The 26,469-nt window shown below is 48.7% G+C and overlaps 1 protein-coding gene across 3 annotated transcripts; it reads right to left on the bottom strand.

The window, feature by feature from the left end:
- Window positions 1-687: 687 nt before the first annotated feature.
- On the bottom strand, window positions 688-26,121 carry ACLY (ATP citrate lyase). 3 transcript variants are annotated; one of them, XM_048317023.1, is made up of 29 exons: window positions 26,001-26,121; window positions 20,245-20,414; window positions 18,564-18,686; window positions 17,492-17,554; window positions 17,027-17,217; window positions 16,001-16,080; window positions 15,425-15,555; window positions 13,945-14,063; window positions 13,324-13,460; window positions 12,879-12,940; window positions 12,588-12,705; window positions 12,290-12,444; window positions 11,804-11,894; window positions 11,377-11,406; window positions 9,075-9,216; window positions 7,169-7,337; window positions 6,613-6,717; window positions 6,191-6,387; window positions 5,971-6,052; window positions 5,518-5,628; window positions 4,859-4,986; window positions 4,573-4,666; window positions 4,162-4,316; window positions 3,596-3,746; window positions 2,868-3,011; window positions 2,577-2,690; window positions 1,991-2,073; window positions 1,677-1,753; window positions 688-1,504 (listed from the first exon to the last, which is right to left on the bottom strand). In XM_048317023.1, exons 2-29 carry the CDS (start codon window positions 20,401-20,403, stop codon window positions 1,410-1,412), a joined length of 3,306 nt encoding a protein of 1,101 aa, XP_048172980.1. In that variant the 5' UTR covers window positions 20,404-20,414; window positions 26,001-26,121; the 3' UTR covers window positions 688-1,409. The 3 variants fall into 3 exon arrangements, with proteins under 3 accessions (XP_048172980.1, XP_048172990.1, XP_048172993.1); XM_048317033.1 differs by having other exon boundaries at window positions 20,245-20,409; XM_048317036.1 differs by lacking the exon at window positions 11,377-11,406.
- Between the last annotated feature and the right edge of the window lie 348 nt (window positions 26,122-26,469).

Genomic DNA, 26,469 nt, shown 5'->3' with positions numbered 1-26,469 from the left:
GTCCCCTCAGGCCGGGACACCCCGGGATCTCCATCCCCTCAGCCCGGAGCCCTCGGGACTTCCCCGTATCCTCCGTCCCCTCAGGCCCGGACAACCCCGGATCTCCATCCCCTCAGCCCGGAGCCCCTGGCACCCGCGTCCCCTCAAGCTTCCCCGCCCTGGGGGCGGCCCCGGTGCTGCCGGTGCCCCGTGCGCCATCGGGCAGCTCCGGTACCACGGACCAACACGCAGGCCCGGCTCCACTCGGAGCCTCTGGCAAGCCTGACCATTTTCTTCTTCCCCGTGCCCTCCCTGGCTGCACCTGAGGAATCAGGAATTCTCTCACTCCAACCAAGGTCCACGGGGTTGTTAATTACAATGAAGGGAGCTGTAGTCGGTTTTTTCATGTTTGCTATACACAGAGTGCAGTTCCCTAACTCTGGTGTAATGCTATAGCCATTATAGCTAGTTTATGTCCTTCTGTTTATTTCCTACTTTGCTAAATTTTATCATTTCGACCTACACTGAAACAGGCAAGGTGAAGTCTGTATGCAGTTTGATTTTTATTTCTCCCCGTTTAAGTCACCTGTAACAGACCCTGAGGAGTAATTGCTTTGAGGCTTGTTATTTTGCCAAATGAGAGCTTGTTACACATGCCCTTAGACACTATTTAGAACCAACCTGCAGAAGCCACACATAGAAAAAGAATAAATTAGTAATGTGTATTTATTTGAGTTTGGTTACAATACACAGACAAGGAGGACACTGAAATTATTACTGAGATATTTTTTCAGATAACATGAGTGACAGTGCACAGAGCAGCAGTCAGAGTAAAGGAAATTTTTGCATAAATACAGACACTTGAGTACAGGGATTTCACAGTTTTCACAGCAGTATGTTACAACTTTACACTTTAAATTACTACACCAGCTTGAGTAACATTGGTTATACATCAGCAGTGGTCCCAGGGTTCAGGTACAGTCAGACCAAGGATAAGAACATGATAAACAAATTGAAAAACAACCAACAACAAAAAAATCCAAAGTCATGGCTTATGGGAATGACAGGCACGTTCCCCTCATGGGAAAGGTACAGCTTGGTACCAGAGTTATGTTCAGTAAGGCGTACCTATGAGCCAAACTCTACCCCCCAAACCCTAAATCTCTTCTGGAAACAAAATGAGAACAGGGGAAAAAAAAAAAAAAAAAAGGTGAGAGACAGTATTAAATACAGCAGGTAACAGAGGGAATAGCACAAGTTTTGGTTTTATTAGAGTAAGTTTCTATCCTTATAAAACAGTCACTTTGCACAGTTTGACCAGGCAGCTCAACATCTCTGTCCCAATGACGGTCTTTATACATCACAGTCCCACCGTGGCTGACCCCTGGACAGGCTTCTGTCCTCGTGCATTCCAAGGCAACACCAGCCTCTCACATGGTCATGTGCTCCGGTAGGACATAGGATATGTCATCCCAGGGGTGACGGTACAGACCCTGCTTCAATCTCTTCTGGTCCAGGTAGTGTCCTGAAATGGGAGTGGTTTGTGTTACAAAATTCCCATCCCTCCTCTTAGTCTTTGCCTTGAGTTGGAGTTCTGGAGTGCATTGAATGCCCCTGGGTTTCAGGTTTGTCTGGTGTTCCTGGGGCAGGGCAGCCCCAGGAGGAAGGAAAGGGCAGGGAGGACGCGGCAAACTCACCAATGAATCCCATACTCCTGCCCAGTACAAAAATGCCATTGAGAGCTCCTATATCAATATATTCATCTGCTTCTTCCCTACAAAAGAAAGGAAAATAAACAGTTCCTGGTAATCATCTATTTAAGGAATCAATCTCAGACAAGCTGGCACTTGCTCTAGTGCCAGAAGCCACACAAATTCCCATGACAGCTTTCTGCTCCCAAAAGCCAAGCCAGGCTATGTTTCCTTCCCAGTATCCTGGAATTCTGACCCCCAGGAGCTGGCAGTGCAGCTTCATGGCAGCATGATCCAAGAACAGCAGCCCCAACACTCACCGTGTGAAAGAGCCACAATTCCTGAGCACGTCAACAAAGGCCACTCCAATAAAGCCATCTACATTCAGGATAAGGTTTGGTTTCTGAAATAAAACACACCCCAATAAGGATGTCAACAGTGCAAATGGTGTTCACCTGGCACCTTCCACTCTAAAGGTGACTTGAGGGCTGCCTGTAGCTGGGGACACACCAGCCCAGCGACAGAGAGGCTGCTCAGCAGCCTGAGCAAGAGCCACACTTATTTGGGGCTGGTTTTCCAGCATTCCCATTGAGAGGTCCCTCGGGTCAACCCCCATGAGGCTCCCTGGCATGGGCCAGTGCATGTGCCAAAGCCTCAGATTTACACCCAGCAGTGCCAGTGTGGACAGTGGCCACACAGATGATGGTTTGGCTTGTTCAGCATTTTCCTGGTAGCCAAATGTCTTCAGCCTTTCCAAACTGCTGCTGTACTCGGCCTCAACTCTACCCCAGACACAATCCCCAGCAACAATTTATGAAGCACTGCACTGAAAATAGAGCTGAGCCCCAGTCACTTTCCTTCCCATGAAAACCAGTGCCCAGAGCAGTTCAATACTGGGCCTTTCACCTTGGAAGTTGTGATTTTTTCTACTTCAAGTGCGTAGTCCAGCAGCGGAGTGGCTGGGAAGTGCTGCTTCACGTAGTCCTTGAGAATCTGAACTCTCATGTCAGGGTTGTTTATCTGCAAGTTCAGAGCACATTACAGTCAGTGATGTTGCCTCTTACAGATATTCTGCAGATTTGGGAAAATTTGGTCACTAGCTGCCTCTGAAACTTGCCAACTTTCTTTCCTTTGTTTTTGCTCTCCCCCACCCTTCCCTAAAAATCCCTCCAGTTTGTCCTAATGCAGTTTTCTTACTGATTTCACTCGGTGTCCAATGCCCATGATCAGCTTCCCTTCTTTCTTCATCTTATTCACAAACTCCATGGGGATAATCCCGCTGTCAAAAGCTTTGCTGAACATTTTGGCCGCGGCATCCAGTGCTCCCCCAAACCGGTCACCCTGGGTGCAGGACACAAAGGCAATTACAGCAAAGGACTCCACAATTAAGATACAAACCCAAGATTATCTCCCCCATCCACTCTCTAGGTCCCTGTGGCATTCATGACATTAGAGTTGGGCAGGCACCTGAGAGAAAGCATCTGCTTATCTCTCACACGAGTGCCAATTTGGAGTCAGTGCATCTCTGCTAGAGACAACATGGGGGAAAATGCAATCCAAAGTCTGTTTTACTAACACTTGTCAGAGTTCAGGCAACCTGAACTGTTCAGGTTCAGGGAAAATGCAATCCAAAGTCTGTTTTACTAACACTTGTCAGAGTTCAGGCAACCTGCTGTCAGAGTCAACACTGACAGCAATTTGGCTGCTACAAAATATTTCTAGACTCAGGATACAAACTAGTCTGGCTTACTGAAAAAATGGACCAGATTTGAAACAGAGCACTGAACTGTTAGAGTTGAAATTCAAGGTGTGAGTGGACAGACACCACCAGCCTGTGACTCTGCAGCCAATCCAAAAATTAATAGTAATAAAACCTAGAAGAGTAATAGTAACAAATCTAAACCTCCTGGATGTCAGGTACTCACAATAGTAAGAAGGCCTGAAGTGAGGCTTGAGACCAGATCTTTGCCAGCCCTGGCACAGACGATGGTGTTGTGGGCGCCAGACACGGCCGGCCCATGGTCTGCTGTCACCATCAGGCACATCTCGATGAACTGGCAGGCGTACCTGGGTAACCTGGGCACAGACACCACATCAGTCAGGGACAGAACACAAATGCAAATGTTTGTAAAGTCCCTTGTCTCTCCACAGTTGAGGTGACACAAGTAGAGAGTGTGCATCAGGCCTACAATACAGGAATTCCCTCAATGCACCGCAAGACTCATGGGAAACTACATCCCGAAACTAAAACACACTGTATGCAGCCCAAAATGCTGATGTGGTGTCATGGAAGGAATACAGAGATGGCATTCCAGTGAATCTACCTTCACAAAGGAATCCTGGAGTTACTTTTTTTGCTTAAAAGTCTATTAATAAACAAGAAGAACTCCAAAGAATCTTATTCACAAACTCCATGGGGATAATCCCGCTGCCAAAAGCTTTGCTGAACATTTTGTGAAAAGCGTGTGAGCTTTCACAAGAGCTGCCTCACCTCCTCTGAAACCAGAGCAGGCCTAGAACCCCTCCAATTCCCATCTCCTCTTTGAAGACCTCAGTGATGGGCATCCCAGCATAGATCAGCTCCTGTCCTCGCTCGTCACAGATGCTGGTCATGAAGGAAGCTGGTTTGCGAATCAGTCCCAGCTCCTGAAATTGCAGCATAAAGACAGGATGTTAAACAACCCACACCAGCAGAAAGAGGCAGCACAGGGCAAAGTGGGCAAACAGCAACACCTCAGGCTTGCCCTTGGAGCACCTTCCACAGCCCAGAATCAGCACAGGCAGCAGCTCACAAGTAACACTACAAAGCCCAAGGTATAACCCCAATGTGGCATCCAGAATCACAGCAAATGCCCTGTCTGGTTCCAAGGAACCCAAAAGCAGGTAAACCAGCACAGCTCACCCTTGCCCATGAGTAATCCATTGGCACAGTTGGAGGAGGCACTTCCTCAGCTGGTTCAATCACTCTTTTGGCCACAAGATCCTGGTACACAGACCTAGGGAAAGAATCTATTCAGTAACTTTGGTCCTTCTAAGAAATCCAAGAGAGGTGATCTAACCCAGACCTTAAAACCCCACAATGAGTAGAAGTTGCTTTCCTTAAGCAGAAATATATTCCCTACCAGGCCAGAATCAGTGCCCTGACAGCTTTTGTTCCCTGCTGAAGGTGCCCTGTGAGTGTGACTTACTGAATGACCTCTCCCAGCTCATCGAAACTCCGGGGAACAAACACTCCAGCTTCCTTCAAGGCTTGATTCTTTGCTACAGCAGTTTCGGAGGCTTGGTTGGCACAAGCTCCTGCATGGCCAAACTGCACCTACAAACAGGAGAAGAGAGAGCAGTAAGGAATATGGGCTGTTACTCCTGCAGAGAGTGGAACAGAATAAAGCCCTGACTGGGAACACCAGTGGCTTCCACATCTGCATCCTCTGGGCTGCCAAAACTCCTGGTTACAGTCAGAGGCAGCAGGGCAATCACAGGGATGTTCTGACCTGGAATCACTCCAGGCTCATCCATTCATGTTTTGCCTCCCTAAACTGCCCCACTTCAGAACTGCTTAACATAGATCTTTGCCATTCTCTCTCCAGAAACAGGCAGCTATTGGAATTTGTTGCTTTTCCTGGGATCTTTAGGCTCCCTTCACAAGTAAGCAGAATCCCCTGGAAATTTCCCATGACAGAACTACAGAAGCACAAGATACCTTTATCGTTTATATTTATGAACTTTTGCACATTAAAGTTACTACTGCCAGTTCTGGAAGGTTTAGGTACAACGAGAAAAGTTGTGTTTTTCTTCCTGTTGTGGATATATCCTTATTTTGTGCATCTGCGCCCATATTTGCACATACCTCTGAGGAGAACATGGTGGCACAGGTACCAATGCACCAGCACACCACTGGCTTGGTGATCCGGCCTTCTTTAATGCCCCTGCAGATCTTGTACTCTTCTGTGCCTCCAATCTGCAGGGAGAGAGAGAGATGGTTCCAAACTGCACTTTTGATAAAACCAGCTCTGAGACACACACAGAAGCATTGCTGGGATTTTTTTTCCTTTTTCACTGAATAATGGCTGAAGTCTCAGAACAAAGGCTCCTGACTTTTTTTTTTTTTTAAGTAGGGAAGACTGTGCTTGCCTGTGGAATACATTCAATTTCTTTTGATGAAAGCAGCAAGAAATAAAATTTGGATTATTCAGGAAGAGTAGAAGTAGCTGCTATTTAGCATCCTTGCAGCCAGGTCAGTTGCTTCCAAAACAAAAACCACACATAGGTATTTCTCAAGTAGTGAAGTGGTCTCACTCACCTCCCCCAGTACTACAATCATCTTCACTCCTGCAGTATCCTGATAACGCAGGACATGATCCATAAAAGTTGAACCAGGATATCTGTGTGCAATACAGGGGAAATGGTTTTATTTCATACTTTTCTGAAAGAAAAACTAACACCCAGCCTGCCCCTTCTTTCTCCAAATTACCAACAATTCTTCTTGAAAACCAGTGTCTGCAGAAGGTGCCAACTCGTACCTGTCTCCTCCGATGGCCACCCCCTCATAGACCCCATCGGTGGTTCGGGAGATGATGTTGTTGAGCTCATTGGACATCCCTCCAGAGCGGGACACATAGGCCACGCTGCCAGGACGGTACAGCTTCGATGCCAAGATGTTATCCAGCATGCCTCCTGTGTTGCCTATTTTAAAGCAACCCGGCTTGATCCCACCAACCTACAAAGGAATTAGAGAAAGGTGGAAAGCCTTTTAAAATCATGAAACTGAGAAATGCTTGTATAAGGCAGCCTTGTACAGACAAGGGAGGACAGCAAAGACATTGAGAGACTAACATGCACTTCCTGTGACTGAAGACAGAGTGCATTGTAGGATACTTCATCCATCGGAGGAAGCTGATCTGAAGGTTAAGAAAGACAGGAGAAGACGGCCATCAGTACTTACAGTTGCAGGCCCAATGATGGTGACTCCCTTTTTATCAGCTGCCTTGATCAGTTTGCGCGTCAGGGCCTCTGGAATGCCCTCGGCAATAATGGCAATGGTGCGGATCTGCAGCAAGAGGAAGAAAACCATTGGTACCCCCAGGAGCTGCCCCTTGTCAGGCCCCTGAGAGGTCATACTTGGGAGGTCACTCTGTGCACTCTCATCCACGAAGGCCCAATGCACAAATCTGCAGCTGCCATGATCTTCACAACAGTCTCAATGCTCCGGTCAGGGAATTTTCTCCCCCTTGCACATCAGATCAGCACTGTATTTTGATCAGCCTGAAGTAGCTACTGCTAACCAAGAAGCACCAAGTTCCTCTTAAATTGCAGCATTAGGATTTGCCAGGGACCCCCAGTATCCTCCTCACAGTTTGTGAGGGGTTAGAATTGGGGATTATCTACTAAGTCGGAAGACCAACACAATTTGCTAATGCCATCATGGTTTAAGAAAGACTGGTACCCTGCTGACAGGGTCTTCCTTCTTCTCTTGGGCTTCTTCTGGATCCTGTGCTCACCTGGGGATAATTCATGGTTTCCACAGTGCTGTCATAGGCAGAGCGCAGAGACGCAAAGTTGATGAGAACGTCCACCTCTGGGTGCTTCCTCATGGCATCTGCCATGTTCTTGTAGACTGGGATCAGGATTTCTTTGTGGCCCCAGTAGAACTTCTGCCTGTGGTCACCACTATGGAAGAGAAGATGGGAAAGCCCTGACCTTAAGGCTGCTGGAAAGGCAAAGGGACACAGTGCATGCAGACAGAGGAGTTTACAAACCCCATTCTCAGCCCCCGAGACTGACTGAGACACTCACAAGCACGTGAGCGTGTGTGGGGAGGGACCATATGACAGCAGAAGGTTCTTCAGAGAATAGGACAGAGCAGCATATGGAAGGAGACGGGCTAATGGGGACAGAGGCATCCAGCAAGATGTATAAGCTCTCCCACAGTGAAGTTACCAGAGCCTTAACTCTACTCCAAGCTGGAAGACAGAATGAGGCACAGAAAGAGTAATGAATGAGAGGCGTGCAAAGCTGCGTCACTGGGCTGGTGCTAACACTGGACTGGGGGAACAGGAAACTGGTATCTGTGGTGAACAGCCAGGACAGCAATGGGAGGGCCAGTCAGCTTCCCAATCCTGCTACAGTGGGACTCTGCCCATCCCACAGACACTGGAGGGGAAAGTTTCACTGTAGGTATTTCATAGACAGTAGATGCTCTGACTGGAACTGCAGTGAAGTCTGACTGGGCAGTTATTTAAGCGTGTGGATACTGGCTGCGCTCCCATACCAGTACCTTCGCGACAGAACATTCCAGGTTTTGCCAGCCTGGCTCCCTCCAAAAGGTCAAGTAGAATCAGATAATTACAGGTAGCCTTAAACTTTAATCCCTATCGCTTTTTCTTCCTTAATCAACTGCAGCACTGCCAGGGGCTGCCACTCACCTACAGACATAGCTGTGCCTGCACTCAGTACTCCAAGGTTTGCACTTGCTGAGAAGTTATTACAGAGCTGCAATTACCATCAGAGCTGCAGAATAATTGTCAAGAGAAGTTCTCTGCAGGACAGAGGTTGATTAGACATCAGCTCTCCAGGATGTCTGTAAATACCACAGGAATGAACCAAGGCTCCTGCCTGGCTCTGGGCTCCCACCTCACTGTACTGGAAGTGACAGCTACTGTTTCCCTTCTCCCTACTCGCCCTGTCCCACAGGGAGACCCCCCCACACTGAGGGGGTACAATAAAACAGCTCATGCACACCCCAAGAGCCCCTCTCATCCCTGTAGGGATGACTAAAAGAGGGTGAACACCGCAAGGGAACTCTCTATCCAACTGAAGGATCCACAGGCTTCCTGCCTGCTAAGTGACCACTGCTATTGGAGAGAATATGAACAAGATTTTTTTTTTTTTAAATTTTGTTTGGCTACATACCTGCTTTAGTCTGTCAGCAGAGCTGCTACGATTCTGGATAATATTTGGAGGGGTAATTCCTGCTGCTGCAGGCACAAATTAAGGTGTCTCAGACAAGCACACAGACAACAGCAGATGAGTGGAAGGAGCCTTACACAGCCTGCCTGCCTTTGCTGGGGGCTGGGAAGAAGCCCAGGTAGTCACACCTGCCTTACTCACTGAGTGAAGAACAGAATTTGGACATCTGTTAAAAGCGCATGAAGTGGAACTTCAGTTCTGCAGTGAACATTAAGCTGTTTCAACAGCGCAGCCCAAAATCAGTGACTGAAGGAAACAGAGCAGCCTACAAAGCCAACCCAGGGGTGGAAGGGAGCAGAGGAGAAGGTGTTCTCAGGATGGAGCAGGGATGGCGACCAGGGCAGAGCTCCACTAAAGAACCGCAGAGACTCAGAGAGGAGGAAGGTCACAGAAGAGTTGGAGGGAAATGGAAAAGCGACGCAGTCACAGGCTACTTACGTGAACGGATAAACCATGGCAGCCACTGAGGGCTCATCCCGGGAGCAAATGTAATCAAAGTCCAGCATTCCTTGGACAGCCCGGGTCTGCATCCCCCACACAATCGCTTTGGTGTGGCGGCTGAACAGTGTTGTGGCTTTACCTGCTCGGAGAGGGGAAAAATACCAAACCATGTTCAAACTGTACACCCGAGCAAGACACAAACTGCAACTTTGCCAAATGCCTGCTGAAAGGCTCCTGGATGAGTGCATTCCCCCCACCCCCAAACTGAACCGAAGAGATGAACTGCAGTTTGCAGGATGGAGTAGTCACACTGTCCAAATTAAGGAAGAAACTGTAGATGAAACAGCAACCCCTTCCCTGGATTCTGAACACAACAGCCAGGTTTTGGGGTTCACAAAATGGGCAAGCAAATCATAGGAGGGAGACTGATATAGGAGAAGAGAGAAGTGAAAACTGCCTCTCCCTTTCCTCTCATGGACCTTCCATCTTCCTCCCAGTTTTCTTATGCAAAGCTGAAGAGAACTTAGAATTTCCTTTATTTATTTGCATGTAGCCCACAGTCTGGGCAAACCTTGAGAAGTTGGTCAGGGCACCACAGTAGAATGACAGGAAATTAAAAAAAAAAAAAAAAAAAGGCAGGAAATGGTGGGAACAAAGGAAGTAAAGGAGCTCAACATACTAAGGTTTTCTTTCCCCCTTTTTTTTTTAATGATCAGAATCCAACACAAACTTGATGACTCCAAGAATTTATATATGGCCCAAAACTCAGCTTCAGGGGACAGAGTCACAGGAAAAACAAAAGTTCAGCCAGTGAAGATGGACTGTTGGCTTAAAGTCTATTTACACCACTTGTCACAGCACAACACTGAGTCTCTCCTTCTGACTCCAGGCAGAATTAATTTTAAAACTTGTAAAAACTCAGAGCTGGTCAAACTTGGGCTACTGCTGAGTTCTTTCTGGATTTGCATCAAAGGTAAATAGCACTAGGGATTAAACAGGACCATTGTTCCTCTGGCTTCAACAAAAAATCAGTCCTTGCCCTCCAGCCCTACACATTCACAGTTCAGATTCACTGCAACATAACTTGTCATTAGAGAACTGCTTACCCTGAAAATTCTGTTTATCTTGCAGGTGCCTGCAAGGGGGTACCATGGGTACTCCCAGGAACACCAAAATGCAGACCCAGAGAGGCAATGCTGCTTGTCTGAGAGCACACAAGCAATAATCCAAGAATTCCCCTTCTACTGTCCCTCCTCACGATAAGGGAGGTAACCTGAAGCTCTACTTTGCCCCAAGTTCAGCAGTTTATTCTCACCCGGCACAGAGCCCAACAGAGTCTTTAAGTCCCAACAGAGTAACTTCACTTGATGCCTTAGGTTTTAACTTCCATATTTTTCAAATTCTGTACTGCTTAGTGTGTAACTGTGAAGTTTCTTGTAACCTGTTAATTTCTGCTCTCTTCTGCTAGGTAGACATAACAAAGCCTCTCCGGGCCTGCTCTTCAAGGACACCCAGACTGTCCTAGGCCCAAAAAGTATAAACCAAAGAGCCTGTAAGGGGGGCAAGTGGAGGGGAAATTACATCATTAAACTGAAGCTTTAATTGGAGAACTAACCCTGATATGCAAATGAACCAAACGTATAAAAGTGTGAAGAACTCGTAACCTGTCATCCACCTTGGGGTCCATCTCGGCCGTAGCCTCTGGCTCCCCAGGGTGTACCTTTGAAGGCCTTTCAAATAAATACCAACTTTTACTCCCTTACTCCTGTCCAGTCTCTGTTTCTAGGAGGCCTCTTAAGGCATCACACTGAGCACAAGCTTTAATAGTTTGCTGGACTGATAAGGCAACATTTAGTTCATATGTGACTTTCTGTATTCCCAAACCTGATAACCAGGGCCCCTGAACTACTTTGTTTCCCTTTGAAATAAGATACCAGTTATTGATCACAATGAGTGACTCCTCCTTTTGGAAGGCAAAGGGAACAGAGCTTTTCACCAGGTGCCTCAGGCTGTTCTTCTCTGTGATGGTTGTGGGGAGGAAGGGAAGAAAAAACAGTTTGTTTGAGACCTGGCCCTCTCTCCCCCAGAAATAGGAAGTATTTTTGCAAAGACATATGTGATCTGCACTTGAAAAACCAGATGAGAAGTTCACATGGTGACAGCTAAATATGCTGGGCAGGAGGGAAGGACCAGACAACACAGCAAACTTTTGGAGAGAAAAAACAGCAACAAAACCAAGAACTAAAAAAGTCAGCTGCCAGCGAGGCCAGGCACATTCAGCTGGTCACACGGGTCCTACCTGAACCAGGTTTCGAGGCTGGAACTGAATCTGTTAAAGAGAGAATCACTCATGCAACAATATGACAGAGCTGGCTGCTACCAGCCCACTGGCCAGGCACCCAGGGAGGTGCTGCAGCAGCCCTCCTCTCCACAGCACTCAGGGCTTTTGGGTTTGTTCTTGTTAAAAACAAGCAGACTGGAGCCCTCTCACTGTACTTCCTCTTGATGTGCTGTTTCTGAATATCCCAGCTTGGAGCAACTCTGACTCCGTGTGTATGAGCTCATAGCACAAGTGAGCTGCTAAAACACTTAACTACACTCAAAGATAGGCAGATACCACAAAACTGCTTCCCTTTATATCTAGAAAAAAATGCATTTGTCTCATCCCCATCCTGCCTTTGGGAACAGCAGAGCATTGCCAGCAGCATTCCCAGGGCTGGACTTACCAAGAGGTGCTGTTGGTTTTGCCTTCTTAGCTGGAGCAATACCATCTGGTTTGGACTCGGAGAAAGAGGCAGTTCTGCTCGGTGCTGGAGTCTGAAAGATTCAGAAGCCAAGTCAGTGAGGGACAGTGCTCCAGGTATGGCCTGGAGCAGAGAGGAGGAGACGGCCTCACTTTGGCTACACTGGTCTACTACAAAGAAGATGAGTTTTCAGATAGGACAGTTTCAGTCAAGTGACAGAAAACTGAATGACCCAGTGGGTTCAACAGTCACATTGTCAGCTTTGAGAGGCCACATTTTCCGCACAAGTGAGATGGGCATTGGCGCAGCCTCTCCTGATAAACTGCACAGGTAGAGTCACGCTGGTTTTCCTAAAGCTTCCTACAAACCCTAGTGGCCAAAATCCATTTCCAGCCTGTCTGGACAGAGGCTGCTGCCTTCATGAGGCTCTTCACCCATGTCCCTTTCCACAGTGGGGAAGGAACTCACCGAGGGGCTGCCGCTGGCGTTGAGGAGGAAGTTGGCGGTGTGGGCTGCGGCGGGCGGCTGGTTGGGGATCGGCCGGTGGCCCAGCGCCATGCCCACGATCGCAGTCATGTGGGTCTCCGTGCCAAAGACATGGATGGGGATCCCCGTGGTCTTCCCTGTGGATGTACACAAGAGCAGTCAGCTTCCTCAGGGGGAAGCTCTGCCAAAGTGAAGCATTTAACCTTGAGAAAGCTCAGCAGAAAGCAAGTGGAAGAAACCAGACGCAAGAACAAGACTTAAGGAAAAGCTTGGTCCTTACCAACTTCTCCCATGACACGTAACCCTTCCTGGTAGTTTGGGCCTCCTCTTCGTACAAAGATCCTCACCTCATGCTCCTTCAGAGGGCCTTGGTAATCCTTAATTGCTCTCACAATGCCCTAAAAGAAACACACAGGACAGGTGACCCAGGCAGCCAGACATTTACCCTGTCCCATCATCTCAGGAACTCCTGGAAGAGATGGGCTATGAGCCTCAGCCAAACATGGAAGTGGGAAGAAAGGTCTGGGGCTGACAACTGGGTGTTTGCTGATGTTTGTGACTGGTCACTTACTTTAAAGGTGGCTGCTACATTGGTGAAGTTTGCAATGCTGCCTCCAATAATCAGGATCTTTCCTGTGGGAAAAAATACAGGTAAATAAAACCATTTCAAGAGCAGAGTACTCCAAGATTATGAAGCAGTTAAGGACAAAGTGAAACAAAGCTGCAGAGTAGCCAGTTGTGTTTAGTAGAAAAAAACCCCTAAAGCAGTTCTATTTAGTAGAGCCTGGAAGATAAGAGCTTTGTACCAAGCAAGAATGTTTGCTAAGGATCTCTCAGGCCCCACAGAAAACCACAAGTCCTCTCTCTGAAGCAAGAGCTGACAGAGGTTCCTTCAGAAGGCAGCAGTACATTGAAAGCTCTGCCAGGGAGAGCTAAGCAGAGTAACAGCCCAGATCTGTCCAGGTTTTTCTGCCAGACACAGCTTCACAGCTTTGGAATTGCAGCGTCTCCCTCACCTTCTGGGTGCTTCTCTCGGGTCATGAGGGAGAGGATGGTTTTAGCGTAGTCGTAGGTCTGCTGCTCGCTCGGGGCCCCTGAATATTCCCCGTAGTTCGCCAGTTCATTCACACCCCCCAGGTCACAAATGGTGTCACTGTAACAAAAAAAATTACCTATTTAAGAGATTAGCTATAATTTGAGTCACTATAAAGGTCCTAAAGTATTCCAAATCCCTGGGGAAGAGAGGGACAGTGCTGTCTACTGAAAACAAAGCTGCTCTCCTCTTGGTACCAGTGACTATTAATCTTGTCATGCCCCCCAGACACAAACTCAGTGACCACCACAACAATCATATTACCCTCAACAGCCTCCAGCCAGCTTGTTTCTTCAGAAGTCAGAAAGGAACTGTATCTCTGCAAGAAACTGTATCTAACCCTAACCTTCCCAAAATTAAAGTCCCTACGGGACACTATGTTCCACAGCCTGGTGAGAAATCTGCACAGCATCTTCATTCTGAAGAGATCGCAGTCACAGTATGGGAAAAATGGCTTTAGAAGAGCTTACTTTCCAGAGGCTGCAGCAATTATGCTCTCCCAGCTCTCTAAATCCTCCCCCTCTGGAAACCTTGCTTCCATTACCTGTACACCACTGAAGCACCACCACCAGCCACCATGGTCCAGATCCTGCCTTTGGGGTTCAGGATCGTAAGCTTCAGGCTGGCCCCACTCTTGGCATCCAGGTCAGCAATGTAGGCTTCCTGCAGAGAGAGCAGCACAACCTCAGCTTCCTCCTGCACCTGCCTTTTCCATCCTGAGGGTTCATAGTGCTGGGTGCATTTGGACACTCAGAGCAATCACATCTCATCAGCTACAGCAGAGGGACAGCAGAGCTACAGACACAGCATTTACCAGGGACAGAGGTCCTGTGCGTCCATCCCTCCATCACAAGACAGTCATAAAATCTGAACAGAACTGCAAAGTCTGTTCTGGCCTTATCTAAGACCTGAGGAAATCTAAAAATCATCTCACCCACGGTGACCACTCTGGCTGTGCTGCAGCCAGGAACATAATCACTGAGACCTGTAATTTGGCTCAACGTGGTGCTCCTGCAGCCCAGTGTGCCAGGCTGCTGAGCAGCACTTCATCAGTGTTCATTAACATTCCCAGCAAAGACTCTGCCATAACAACCTTCCCAGGGACTTGGAGATGGATGATTCAGAGACAAAACCTGAACTAATCCTTTTAAGAGCAAATTGAGTTGAGTGTTGGCATCCAGCAAGCTACATGGAAAAGAACAGCTAAATGGATTTCCTGGCCACAGTACAAAAAACCTTCCAACTGAAGCATAATTATAATTATTAAAATGAAAAAGTCAGGACAGAAATCTTTTTAGAGGGAAAAGAACAGACCCCTGAAATAAGTAACAGAATAATTAAGGAGAGAACTGTACTTCCAACAGCCTCTGAAGCTGCTGGGACCCATATATGGAGCAGTGCTTGTGCATGCAGCAGTACAGACCCAGGGAATTTGGAGAGGGAAGAGGCACTGCTAGACAAACAAAGTGCTGCCTGCAGGCCTCATCTTGTCCTCGCTTTTTGGAAAAACGGGTGTATTAACAACTTCTTACTTAAAAGTTTCAGAGATGGTGATTATTTTCTCTGGATTCACACTTGGATGCAGCATTTGCACACAGCTGCTGCTCTGCTCTCAGAACTGTCACTGAAACACTGAGGGAGCATCAGCTCCCACAGGGCTCCCAGTAACCACTGCTCCAACAGAAAAATAGTGATGCTGAGGGGAGCAACATGGGCAAGAAACCACAGAAGGAAGCTCTGCATGGGTACAGAGCTCTGGCACACAGCTGAGGAAAGTTAAATACCAGCCTCCATTAAAAAAAGTCAATTCTGAATTAAAGAACTGACCAAACAGAGCTGGAAAGCAAACCCAGTTCAGAGTGTGATTCTGAGCAGTCCTAGGACCACAGCTACCTGTGCACAGGTTATCATGGACAGCACTGCCAAGGTGACACAGCAACAAAACCACTGGAAACCGTAATGCCACAGGCATACAAGCAATGATGAATTCAGGACACAATGAAGGAATTCCATCTGTCACTTGCCTCAGGGTAAGCTTCCCTGCCAAAAGGAGGGGGGAACTCCACATCCCCCCACTTCACTTTGCAGATGTAGTCAGCCGTCGCGTCAATCTTCGCAGCCAAATCAAGGATGTAAACACCATCCTTAGTCACCACTGCAATGAAAAACATCACAATTAGCTCTGGCTTGTACAGAGACACAGATTTACTCCAACGTGTGATCTCCACACAGAGATCATTGCAAAAGCTGGGTGACTGCTGTTTCCCCTGGCACTGGGCTATATCTACCAGCTCCAGCAAATTCCCTGAGGAATTATCCAGTAATTGTGGCCATGGTCCAGACTCTGTCTCAGGGGCTGTTTTGTTCTAACAATGATATTTTTACATTCTTCAGTTCTGCCTTAACATTCCTTTCAAGGGAATTTTTCATTTCCTCATTTTTAATTCACTGAATGAGCAGCTCGAAGACATATCACTGCCACTTCCGTACTTCTGCACATGGCACCTAGTGCTGTTGTGAATTACAGAATCCAGAGAAGGATCAAGAACACATTCCAGTATTTCAGAACAGAAAGTTCTGCTCCCAAAAATATCCATTACCTAATGGATTGATCTCAAGGTACGTAAAATACAGATCTTCATAAAGGTTGAACAGGCCACAGATGAAGCTGGCCAAGATGCTGTAAAAAAAAAAAAAAGAAAAAGAAAGTAACACAAGTTAATGAAAGCAGCCAAATCCAAGTACAGCCTGCTCTGTTCGTTGGTATTAGTGGCAATCTGCAAATCTACTTGGCATCAATTTCTTTCATTCTCATTCATCTTCTCTGGATGGAGCCCCGGTGATGGATGACTCAAGGGAAGGAAGACCTTCATGACTCATTTTAATTACCCTCCACCAAACTCTGCTGAGGACACAGTTGCTCACAACTGTCAGAGCTGTGCAGTCTGATTTATCTCCCCACAAGACAGAAGCGCATCATTGCCTCCCTGCTGAAACCCATCTTTGTCAGATCTGAGCTTCGTTAGCTGTGCTGGGGAGGAGGCTGCAGTGAACTGATGGAGTGACAGGCTCCTTCAGCCCTTCAGTACTGCACAATGTCAGCAAGGATTACGCTATGTTTGGAAAAATCATGACTCATATTAGGATAACTAGGTATGGGCATCTAATTGAGGGAGATGCAGAAGCCTTGAGATCTACAGATAAGCCTGCAGGAGAAAGAACAGGAGAATAACTTTGGAGACCAGGCCAGAGCAAGAGAGAGGGAAGTTCTGAATTAGCAGTCAGATTCACATCTCGTCACCATTTCACAGAACAAAAGAAACTTCTATGCTGGCACAAAGGATCAGAATTCAGTACATGTCTCCAGTCTCAGGTTGAGACCTGAGCAGGCTGACAAGTGCTGCTGCCAAGTAAAGGCTCAGCACGAGGAAACCTTATTTTTGGGTTTTACAGGCAGCTCAGATAAGTCAGAGAGCTTGGATTCAGGATGCATGGCATATTCTGGAGAGCAGCAAGAAGGGCAGGAGAGTGAGCTTCAGGGTGAACAAAACAGATGGATGTGGCACTGAGATAAAGAGAGCAGCTACTGCACGGCTGGTCCTTCCCAGAACTGCATCTCTACTTACTCCTTCTTGTCAGCTGGTGCATGCTGCAGGAGATGCTTCTTCACATCCGATTCACTGAGCTTCTCATCCACTGCCACGAGCAGCTTCTGAGCTTTGGCATCCACATCTCCCACATCCACACCCCCTTCATGGTGGAAGAGCACGTAGTCTCCCTCACGGGCAGCGTATATGCATACGTAGAACTCTTCCTCCTGTGCCACAGAGCAGGGACAAGCATTAAGCAGTGACACCCAGAGAAGACCCTGGAGAGGTTCTCGTGCCAATGCTGGGACTGGGGCAGCTGAGGCCACCATCAAGCTTCCCAAGGAGCAGCAGTGCTGAAGTGGCCCTAACGCTGCCCAGGGTGTGCACCAACACTCTCAGCTCAACAGCACATTCCCAAACTCCTGCTTTCTCCACTGTGCCAATCCAGCTAAGCATGCAAGTCCAGAGAGATTTAAAAGCCCACTTTAATGGTGTACTAACCTGTTTGTGAGGGACGAAGGGTTCAATCAGAAAGTTCTTTAGGATTCCCTTCGCATTAGCAATCTGGGGACAGAAAACAAGGTAAACACCCATAACCATTTGTCCAGCACATTTGTGACAGCATAAGGAAAGCTTTGAGAATTAATCAGCACTGCTCTAAAATTGCTCCCTCTCTACTGTGCCTCCTGAGGAGCCACTCCTCCCTCTCCAGCACTGCATTCAGCACTGTCACCCCAGGATATCTGGTTACAGGAGTCAGTCACCTTCCCCATCTCCTAACAGGACAGAGGGGTATCAGAATTACACCAGGACAGCTGCTCTCCTCTCCTGTCCCAGAGACAGCACTGTCACTGGGCCCTGCTCAGCACAGTGAGACACAAGGGCTTGAGCTGCTCTTGGAGTAGTGGAAAATTCAGAAGTGAGGAACTCCTGAGCTAGTGGCAGGAGCAGAGGCATCAGAGTACTGCTCACCCTGAAATGGTATCAGGGAGCACAGAAGAGCAAGAGAATCCTTTAGCCTCTTATTATGGGTCCAGGAACTGTTCAGTGTAGGCACTTTCCTGTTATCCAAATCCACGTTTCCAGGCTCAAGAAACATTGGGGGATACCCCCTGCTCCTCCGGACACCAGTGGTCCCAAGCCTGTGGCCCAGTCCTTGCTTTAGATATGGTTGTTGTATTGTGGTAAAGGAGTAATTTCCACACCCATCATTTTCCCAGTGGGGAGCACTCAAGACGCAGTTCCTGCTGTTTCCCAATCCTTCAGGCAACCACACCAGCTCGGAGCTGGAGCCAGCGGCAAATCAATCCCAGCAGGGCCAAAGGCATAAATTCCTTGAGGCAGCACAACTCCATCAGCTCCCAACACACGGCAGCAGGGATGGCAGGCACTTCATTATCATTAGCATTGCACTGTCATTCCCAGGAAAATAAATATTACAGGGCAGCGCTGAGTTAAAATAAGGACCTGAAGTAACACTCAATCATCAGCCAAAACACACGGGGTGGCTGCAGTAGAGGACCAGTTTATGACAACTTTTATACTGTCCTGGGAACAAAAGGGAAGCACTCACCGTGGTTTCCTGGCCCAGGCGCTGCTTGAGCCAAGCCTTCACCTGATCCAGAGTGAGATTAATCCCAACCAGTCCAAGCTTCCCACGTCTCTTGATGAGCTGATCTGGCTTCACCACTAAACGCTACAAAGGTTGGGTAAGAGATTTAAAGGAAGTAGCATTAGAAAGTGACTTTGGTCAAGTGGTTCTCTGCAGATAGTGAAGTAAAAACCTAAATCAGCTCTGCACAGCACATGTCCTTGCAAAATTCCTTTAATCTTAGCAAATCCAGCTCCTGGTACAACATGCCTGCAGGTTCAGGTTTTTTTATGCTGTACTTTGAGAAAAGCTGCCTTGTTTCTGCTCAGCTGTGAGCAGACATCAGAGACTGAGCCGACAGTTTGTTCTGGCTTTTTTTGATGAAAAAACTCAATAAAAGTCATGGCAGACACAGTCAGTTGCTCACAAAAAAAACCCCTAACAACTCCTGCTGTCACTACACTTTGCTTATGAGACTGGCTAGGGCCAGGGTCATGCACATTTCAGCCAACTGATACCCACAGAAAGCTGCTCCTGGGTTACACACATCTCTAGCTTGCAAATATCTTTTTAAAAAACCAAACTATAACTGGGTGTCATTCTCCTGTACTGCTGATATGTCCTGGAACTCCAGCAACTTAAGAGCCAGAACACATCGTGTTGCAGTACAGGACACTGAGCATGGTCTTTTGCCACTCAATGGTGGTTCAGTTACTGAGCAAGATACATGTAATATTCTGTAACTTCAGTTGTTACACAGGATGTGTGGTGCATTGTCTTATGAGACCTTGCTCAGCTAGCTGCAAGGGTCTATGTGCCCATTCTCACGTAGCCAGCTTCTCAGATCAGTAAGCTGCAAAGAATCTGTATATCCCGAATCTATATGTCCCTTTTCACGTAACCAATCTCTCACGATGGTCTTGCTGCTGGATCCTGAAGCCCTTTCCAGCCTTACAGAACCTGCCTTAAAGGCTCAAGAGCATCCTTGCTCCCTTTTGGCTTCCTGCAAGGCTTTTAGAAGCACTGCTGATCTCTTCCTGCAGTTCACTCAGGCACTTGAGCATGGAACATTTAATTAGTGCAGGCTTCTATCAGTCAGTCAGTCAAGGACTATGAGACATTCATGTTCTCCAGCCAATGACTTAATATAATTAACCACTGGAAAGGAGCCAGCTTAGACAGCTAATAAAAAGAGCTCTGGGTATGTTTTCTCTACAGAAAGTATGAGGATATGAGACACAAAGAGAAAAGATTTTGCACTGAATAATTAAAAAAAGGAAGTTCTCCCTGACCTTTTGCTTGGATTCAAGAAAACTAAGCAGTGTCCTTACTGGACATAAAAGCCAGACACGGAGAGAGCACTCCCTGATTTCAGAGAGCAAGACTTTGAAAACAGGGACTGACATTTCTGTCTGAACCAGCCTCCTTTACCTTCTGTGCAGTTATGAGCAACTTTTTCACAGTTATCTCTGCTCGTGTATTTCACAGTCTTAAAGGAATAATCGGCCCCCCAGGTAATACTGAGCCTTGAAGAAAGGTTTGTTTCTTCATCAGGGTTGGGAATGACTGTGGCAGAGCAACAGTAGCAACCAGTCCTTTGGGAAGGATCTGGAGCAGTGCTCAGGTGCTCCAGGAAGGCAGGTCCTGCTGTCCCTGTCCTTACCTCGCTCAGGAGCCATGGGTGGTCCTGTGTGAGCCGTGCCCAGTCCGTGGCTGGGGTGACCCGGGCATACTTGAAGCGGTTCTGGATGGCAGAGGACGTGCAGATGTACTTGTACAAGAACTCCTTCCCCGTCTGCTCAGAGATGGCTTTGGCTGACATGGCTACCTAGTCTGGATGGGGAAAAAAACCACAAATCCATCAGGAACAGAGACCTGTTCTGGCCAAGAACTCCACATCACTCAGCTCAACACAAACCCAAAGCAAACCAAAGTCTCCCTGTTACGCATAAGATCATAAAACTCCCCTGATAAGCAAGAACTATTCATGTTACTAAAACTTCTACCCCATTCCCCTGTCACAAACACTCTTTTCATCCAGCCTTGTCTGCAGGGAAAGGCAGAGTCCCTGCAGCTTGTCCCAGCCACCAAACCTTTCCTAAATCCACAGCTTGGAGCATCCCCTCATGTCCAGGGCAGTGCCCAGCTCTCTCCAACGTTGCAGCACCCCGGGTTTGCTGCTGGGGGGGTCTGTGTAACACACCTACCACCTCTCCTGGTGCAGTTCCAGGGAGGGAACCCCTCCCTTGCACCCATTCCTCTAAGGCATCATGTATTCCCAGCCTAGCCTGACAGCAGACACATCAGCAATGCCCATCCCTTGTCTAAAGGGAAAGGAAAACATTGCCAGGATTACCAAAACCTGAATAGGTTACAACATTGTTTTCTCTTGTTTCAGAACCAGGTTTCTCGGAAAGAGCTTCACACCTGACAGAATAACATGCTCAAGACAACAAAGATTAAGGTTAGACTGTTTGTTTTGGTTTGGGTTGGTTTTTTTTTAAGAAAAATTCCTAATTCAGTCCCTTTCCTATGGATGGTTTTCTTCTCTTTTCGAGTATATTCCAAACTGATGTAAGCAAATGATTTCTGACCTCAAGGGTATAACTATTCTTTTTGATATGCAGCAACAAAGTCATAGGTGTCTAAGATGCATTTATTTTTAGCTGTCATAAACACTTATTTAAAAGAATACTTCATCCCAGTGATCCTGTCTGCATGTGTCACACATCAGAACTGAGTGCTGTGATCAGCCAGCAGGTTTGGTACGTCTGGGGGGTCAGACTGCTGACAGGGAGGCTCAAGCAGCAGCTCCTCCTGCATTTTGAGTAGCTGGGGTCATGTCACTGTTCCCCAAGCACAGCCAGTGTGGCAGGAAACAAAAGCACGCTTAGGATGGATTCTGGGAGAGCTGCAAAGCAGAACTGCACCAACACAGAAAAGAGGAGCTCAGATGCCCTCTGAGCACCTGGACAGCCAAGTACTAGAGCAGCTCAGTAAGACTACCTGCCCTCACAGAACAGATACCCCACGTCAGACCCGCAGAGGGAAACAGTTTATGAACTCCAGTTATTTCTTAAGCTGCCCTCTGGGTAATAACCATCAGTAATCAGCTGGGCTATTCATCCTATAAGCAAACACAGTACAGCCAGTGATTAACTAGCCATAACTAGAAATAAAAAACTTTCTCCCTAGACCAGGAAAAAGTTAGTCAGAGGCAGGTTACATTCCCTGAGCTTCCAGAACCAAATAGGTCAGACTGAGTTAATTTCAGCTATTACTGAAAGCTGGTAACTAAGCTTAAGGACCAGCAGTCAACTTTGCCACTGACATACTTTCAAATGCAATTCCAGGGTTAAAAATCACAAAGGCAAAGCTACAGAAGGGGCAAAAAGACAAAGAACAGCAGGCCTGCTTTCAAAGAGTTCTGATGTAGAACCTGAACACGATTGCAGCGCAGCTCCCAATTTAATCCCATTTCAAAACGGGATCAGACGATGTTTCTGCAGCACTCCATCTTTCATCAGAATCAACCCCCACTCCTGTCACTAGAAACACTTGATCCTAACACCTCTACTGAAACATCCCCTGTCGGTTTGTTAGCCCAGTGCCAAAGCCAAGGTGGCCCGAGAAGAGGGAAACTCTTGTGAGCAGCCAGAGGAGACCAAACCCCAAACCAACACCCCGGCCTGATCCTACAGGCACACACAGACATGCTCCCACAGGCACCACGCTGCTGCCCGGCCTCAGAGCTGCACACACACAAGTCATCTGTACTGCAGAGCCCAAAACTTTCCATTGGAATTTGTACTTTAAGCAGAGCTATTTCTGAGAGCAAACCCTGCTCCTGCAGTACCTGCAGCCACAATTTGTTCTGCCTGGGAGGAAGCTGTAATACTCCTGCTTCAAACCCCTTCGAAATTCATCAACTCCACAATCTGCTCAGGGCCTGTCCCGGAGAAACAGGGTCACATTTCACTGCAGCACAAGCAGATGGGTAAAAGAAAATGGCAAACATATTTCTTTTAAAAACCCAAGTATTTGTCATTTCTCCAGGGTGCCACAGAGCCCCGGAACAGCACTGCAGAACTTCAGTCCACATTTAAAAATTAAACCACTTAGGCTGATGCTGGTTATGCCAACGAATCTCCTGCAATTGCAGGAAACTGGACCCAGGGTGTCCCTCAGGTCTTATTAAGTCTAGTCCTTAAAAAACCTCAGTGGGAACAAGTGACATACATGGGATTCCTTAAATCTGAGGGACAGAAAGAGGAGCTGTTCCTCTCTCAGAACCATTTCTGGTCATTTTTATGCTGCTCCATTCCACTGCTCCTCTGGTTTCCCTCACAACTTCATCACCTCATTTTTGAAGTAACACTACTGGGGTAAAGAAAGGAAATTACAGAATTCTTACAATAGCAGTAGATGAAAAATAACATCCTTGTGTCATGGCAACAGAACAGCAGGAATGAGGCTGTTCTGACCTTATCTGCCCGAGTTTCACATTTCCTAAACATTAGCAAGTCTTTAATCACACCCCTCACTCAGTTTTTCCACCGTTCCTCATGGGACAGAGAGCACAAAGCAATTGCTTCAGTCTGCTGAACTGTTCAGCTAAGAGATCAGCAGGAAAATAATCCATAGGGCATCAGCAATTCCTGGCTGTGTGTGCTCGTGCAGGTCCCTTGACAATCAGGGAGACAGGATCAAAGCAGGTCCATTAACTCGCTGCATCTGTTCTGCAAACACCAGGCAGGGGGACAGACTCATGTCACTACAGAGGCAGAGGAACCGAATCTCCCCAGTTTCCCAGGAATGAGCCAGGTTCAAACTCTTATCTGTCAGAATAATCTTATTTTCAGCCATGTTTAGCACCTGCAGTGCTGACCAGTGCTGGGGAGAGCAATGGCTGCACCTCTGAAGAAAAACCCAAGAAAAAAAATCCCTTTCTCTGCCCAAAACACAAGCTGTAGGATAACAACGTTCTTTTCTGTTGCTCTGTTCAGCATTCATTAGCCAAGACTGACCTGCAATTTTCTCAGCACTTCAGGTCCCAGACCTTGCACCCACCACAGACAAGGGCAGATTCATGTCAGCAGCACAAGTGCCACAGATTTCCATGAATGATTTGTGTTCGTTTACTAAGGCTCCAACACAAACAGCTTCCCTGCAACACCTCATTGACCTTTCTCTCACCATCCATACCCACCGATTCAAAAAGAGCTGGATTCCAGCCTTTGCTAGCAAGTCCAGAGCAAGTAAGACACATGGATTAGATCATATTTTTGGGAGTTCAGCAACACGTATTCCCTCAAAACATCACCTGTCAAATATATGCAAAGAAGTTGATGCTTGGGGAAAGTTCCCTGAGTGTATTGACAGAGAAAATCAGTGGGATGGTGGTAAGGCAGGCAAGACTCCTCGAGCTGGATGTTGTGTTTGCTGTGACACAACTGCTACACCTGCCCCAATATATCAGCAACCAGCTGAAGAGGGCATGTAATAAATCCAAAAGAAACACGGATGGAGAAAAAGGGAGGCATTCCTGACACAGAACCCAGGTAAAGTCTCCCTGACTCCCAAGAGATCAATGATGTGGTACTGTTCAGAGTGACAGAGTCTGTTCTGCAAGGGGAGAGAAAGCATGGCAGACATTGATTTAGTTTGTTTTTCTTCAGACCAGAAGAAAAGATGTAACTCGGCTTCACCAGTCTGTGTTCACACAGAATATGCTGCTCACACATGGAATTCTCTGAGATCTGGATTGGTACCGTCCTCCAATCTCACCTGAACGATGTTTCTGCAAGGAGGAAAGGACTCCCTCCCCAGTGAAAGCTTGACACCCACTCTCTCAAGAACTGTGTCAACAAACCCACACCGTAAAGCAGCCTCCCCCCTCCATCCCGGGTCATTTATTAACATAGTTCAAGCCCAGCCAGTATTTTCAGCCCACAGCAGCATGAAAAGTTACATCAGCTCCCACCTGGCAAACGCGTGCATTTCATCAGAGGATGGTGAGGGCTCAGTGCCGTGGCCAACGGGAGGTCATGGTCCCGCACCTGTGGTTGGGAAACGCTGTGCGGGGTGATGCAAGGAGGTGCTGCATGCCCAGCTCTGGGGGAGGCTCCCTGCACACATGGAATCTCTGAGAAAAGCACGCAGCCAGGGAGGAGCACGGACTGGTTACATGTGGGTAACTGAGAGCAGCAGACAGGCTCCCCACAGCTGGCGGGCACCCAGTGCCACAAGGGGGGAATTTGGGAGTTCTGTCATTAAAGATCATCTTCTTCTACAGCCTTGGGGCTCCTTAACAAGCTTACTCCTTAAAGCACTTGCCCAGTGTACAGCAGTAACAGGCTCCCTGGCCATCGTGGCTGGGCAGGACTTCCAACTGTGGCTGTCCTTGCTTAGGAACCACTTCAGGCAGTGCTAGAACAGTGGGAAGAGCCCTGATACCCAGAGAGAGCTGCAAAGTCTCACATGCAGGAAACCCAACAGGGTTTGGCACCACAGAGCTGATACTCTGAGCTCCAAACCCAGTTAGGGATCAGAAAGAGTACAAACAGGATAGTCAGGGTGCACCTCAGTTTCCAGCCTTTAGACACTACTGCAGACAACAGAGTGTTCAACCGAGAGAAGGGAGAGTCTGTATAGCAGGGTGAGAATTTCGAAAGCAGCAAGACAAACAGGAGGTGTTTGCAGGCAGCAAACAGGAGAGCTGGAACACAGCCAGCTGTCCCGGGAAGGGAGCGACACACGGGCTGTGCACGCTGCTGCTCGTACGGCCACAGCGAGATCCCGACGCCGGGCTGCTCCTCCAGGATGGCCACGAAAGGATTTTCCTTACGGCAGGGAACGCAAGTGCTTTGACCAAGGCCCCGTTGGACCAGGGGCGAAAAACGCGTAAAGCCGGAGCCCTTTCCCAGCCCCTCGGTAATCTCTGCGCTGTGCTCACCGCACACTGCCCGTACCCCAGAGCCGCCCCGGCCACCGGGACACTAGCGGGCGTCAGCACCGCTGCGAGGAGACTCCGGCGGAGCGGCGGCGGCGGCGGCGCCCGCAAGGTCAGGGGCGGCCGTGCCGGTGGGAGCGAGGGGCTCTACTCCGGACCGTACCGGGTCGGCCGGCCCCCGCTCCCGCCGCACATCCGCTACTTGAGCGAGCCCGCGGCGCTCCCGCGGGCTGCGGGCCGCTCCCGGAGATCGCCCGCCCTACCGCGAACTATCGGGGCCGGGGCCGGCCAGGATCAGCGCGGCTCCCGGCCCGTCGACCACCCCCACTCCCGCGCAAGGCGCGTGGGCGCCGCGGCAGCGCCAGCAAAGCGGCGGCGCGAGGCCCCGCCATGTGCCGGGCAGAGCCGCAGCCATTCTCCGGGGCTGGTGGGCCCCGCCGCAGCGGCGCAGCCGCCCCGGCACTCACCTGGGCCCCGCTCGGCCGCTCTACCCCGATCCGCTGCCGCTCCGGCCCCACTCGCGTCGCCGCCACCGCCTTTTGTTCGCGGAGCGCGGCCTCCCCGGCCCATCGGGCTACGGCCGCCGCCGCCTCCCATTGGCCGCCGCCGCCGTCACGTGTGCGTTGCCTGAGCGCCCGCCGCGCGCCCATTGGCCGCCGCCAGTGGGGCGCGGCCGCGCAGCCTTGTGGGAGCCGTAGTTCCGACACGCTCGCCCCGCCCCCGGTGGCGCCCGCGGCCCTGGCCCCCCGCGCTGGACCCGCCGCCGCTGATGTCACCGGCCATGATTACGTCAACAGTCCCCCGCCCAGCGGTACCGGCGGCAGGAACGGGGCTCCTTCCCCAGCGCCAAGACATGCCGAGAAACCTTCCACGGGCGTGTTGTGGCTGCGGGGACGGGCAGTGCCCGGTGGTACCCACGGGGGAGTGGCGGGACCG

The sequence above is a fragment of the Corvus hawaiiensis genome, chromosome 1 (genome assembly GCF_020740725.1).
Source record: "Corvus hawaiiensis isolate bCorHaw1 chromosome 1, bCorHaw1.pri.cur, whole genome shotgun sequence".
Classification (NCBI taxonomy): domain Eukaryota; kingdom Metazoa; phylum Chordata; class Aves; order Passeriformes; family Corvidae; genus Corvus; species Corvus hawaiiensis.
Note: the sequence above shows the minus strand (reverse complement) of the source record. Positions and strands in the feature narration are given on the sequence as shown.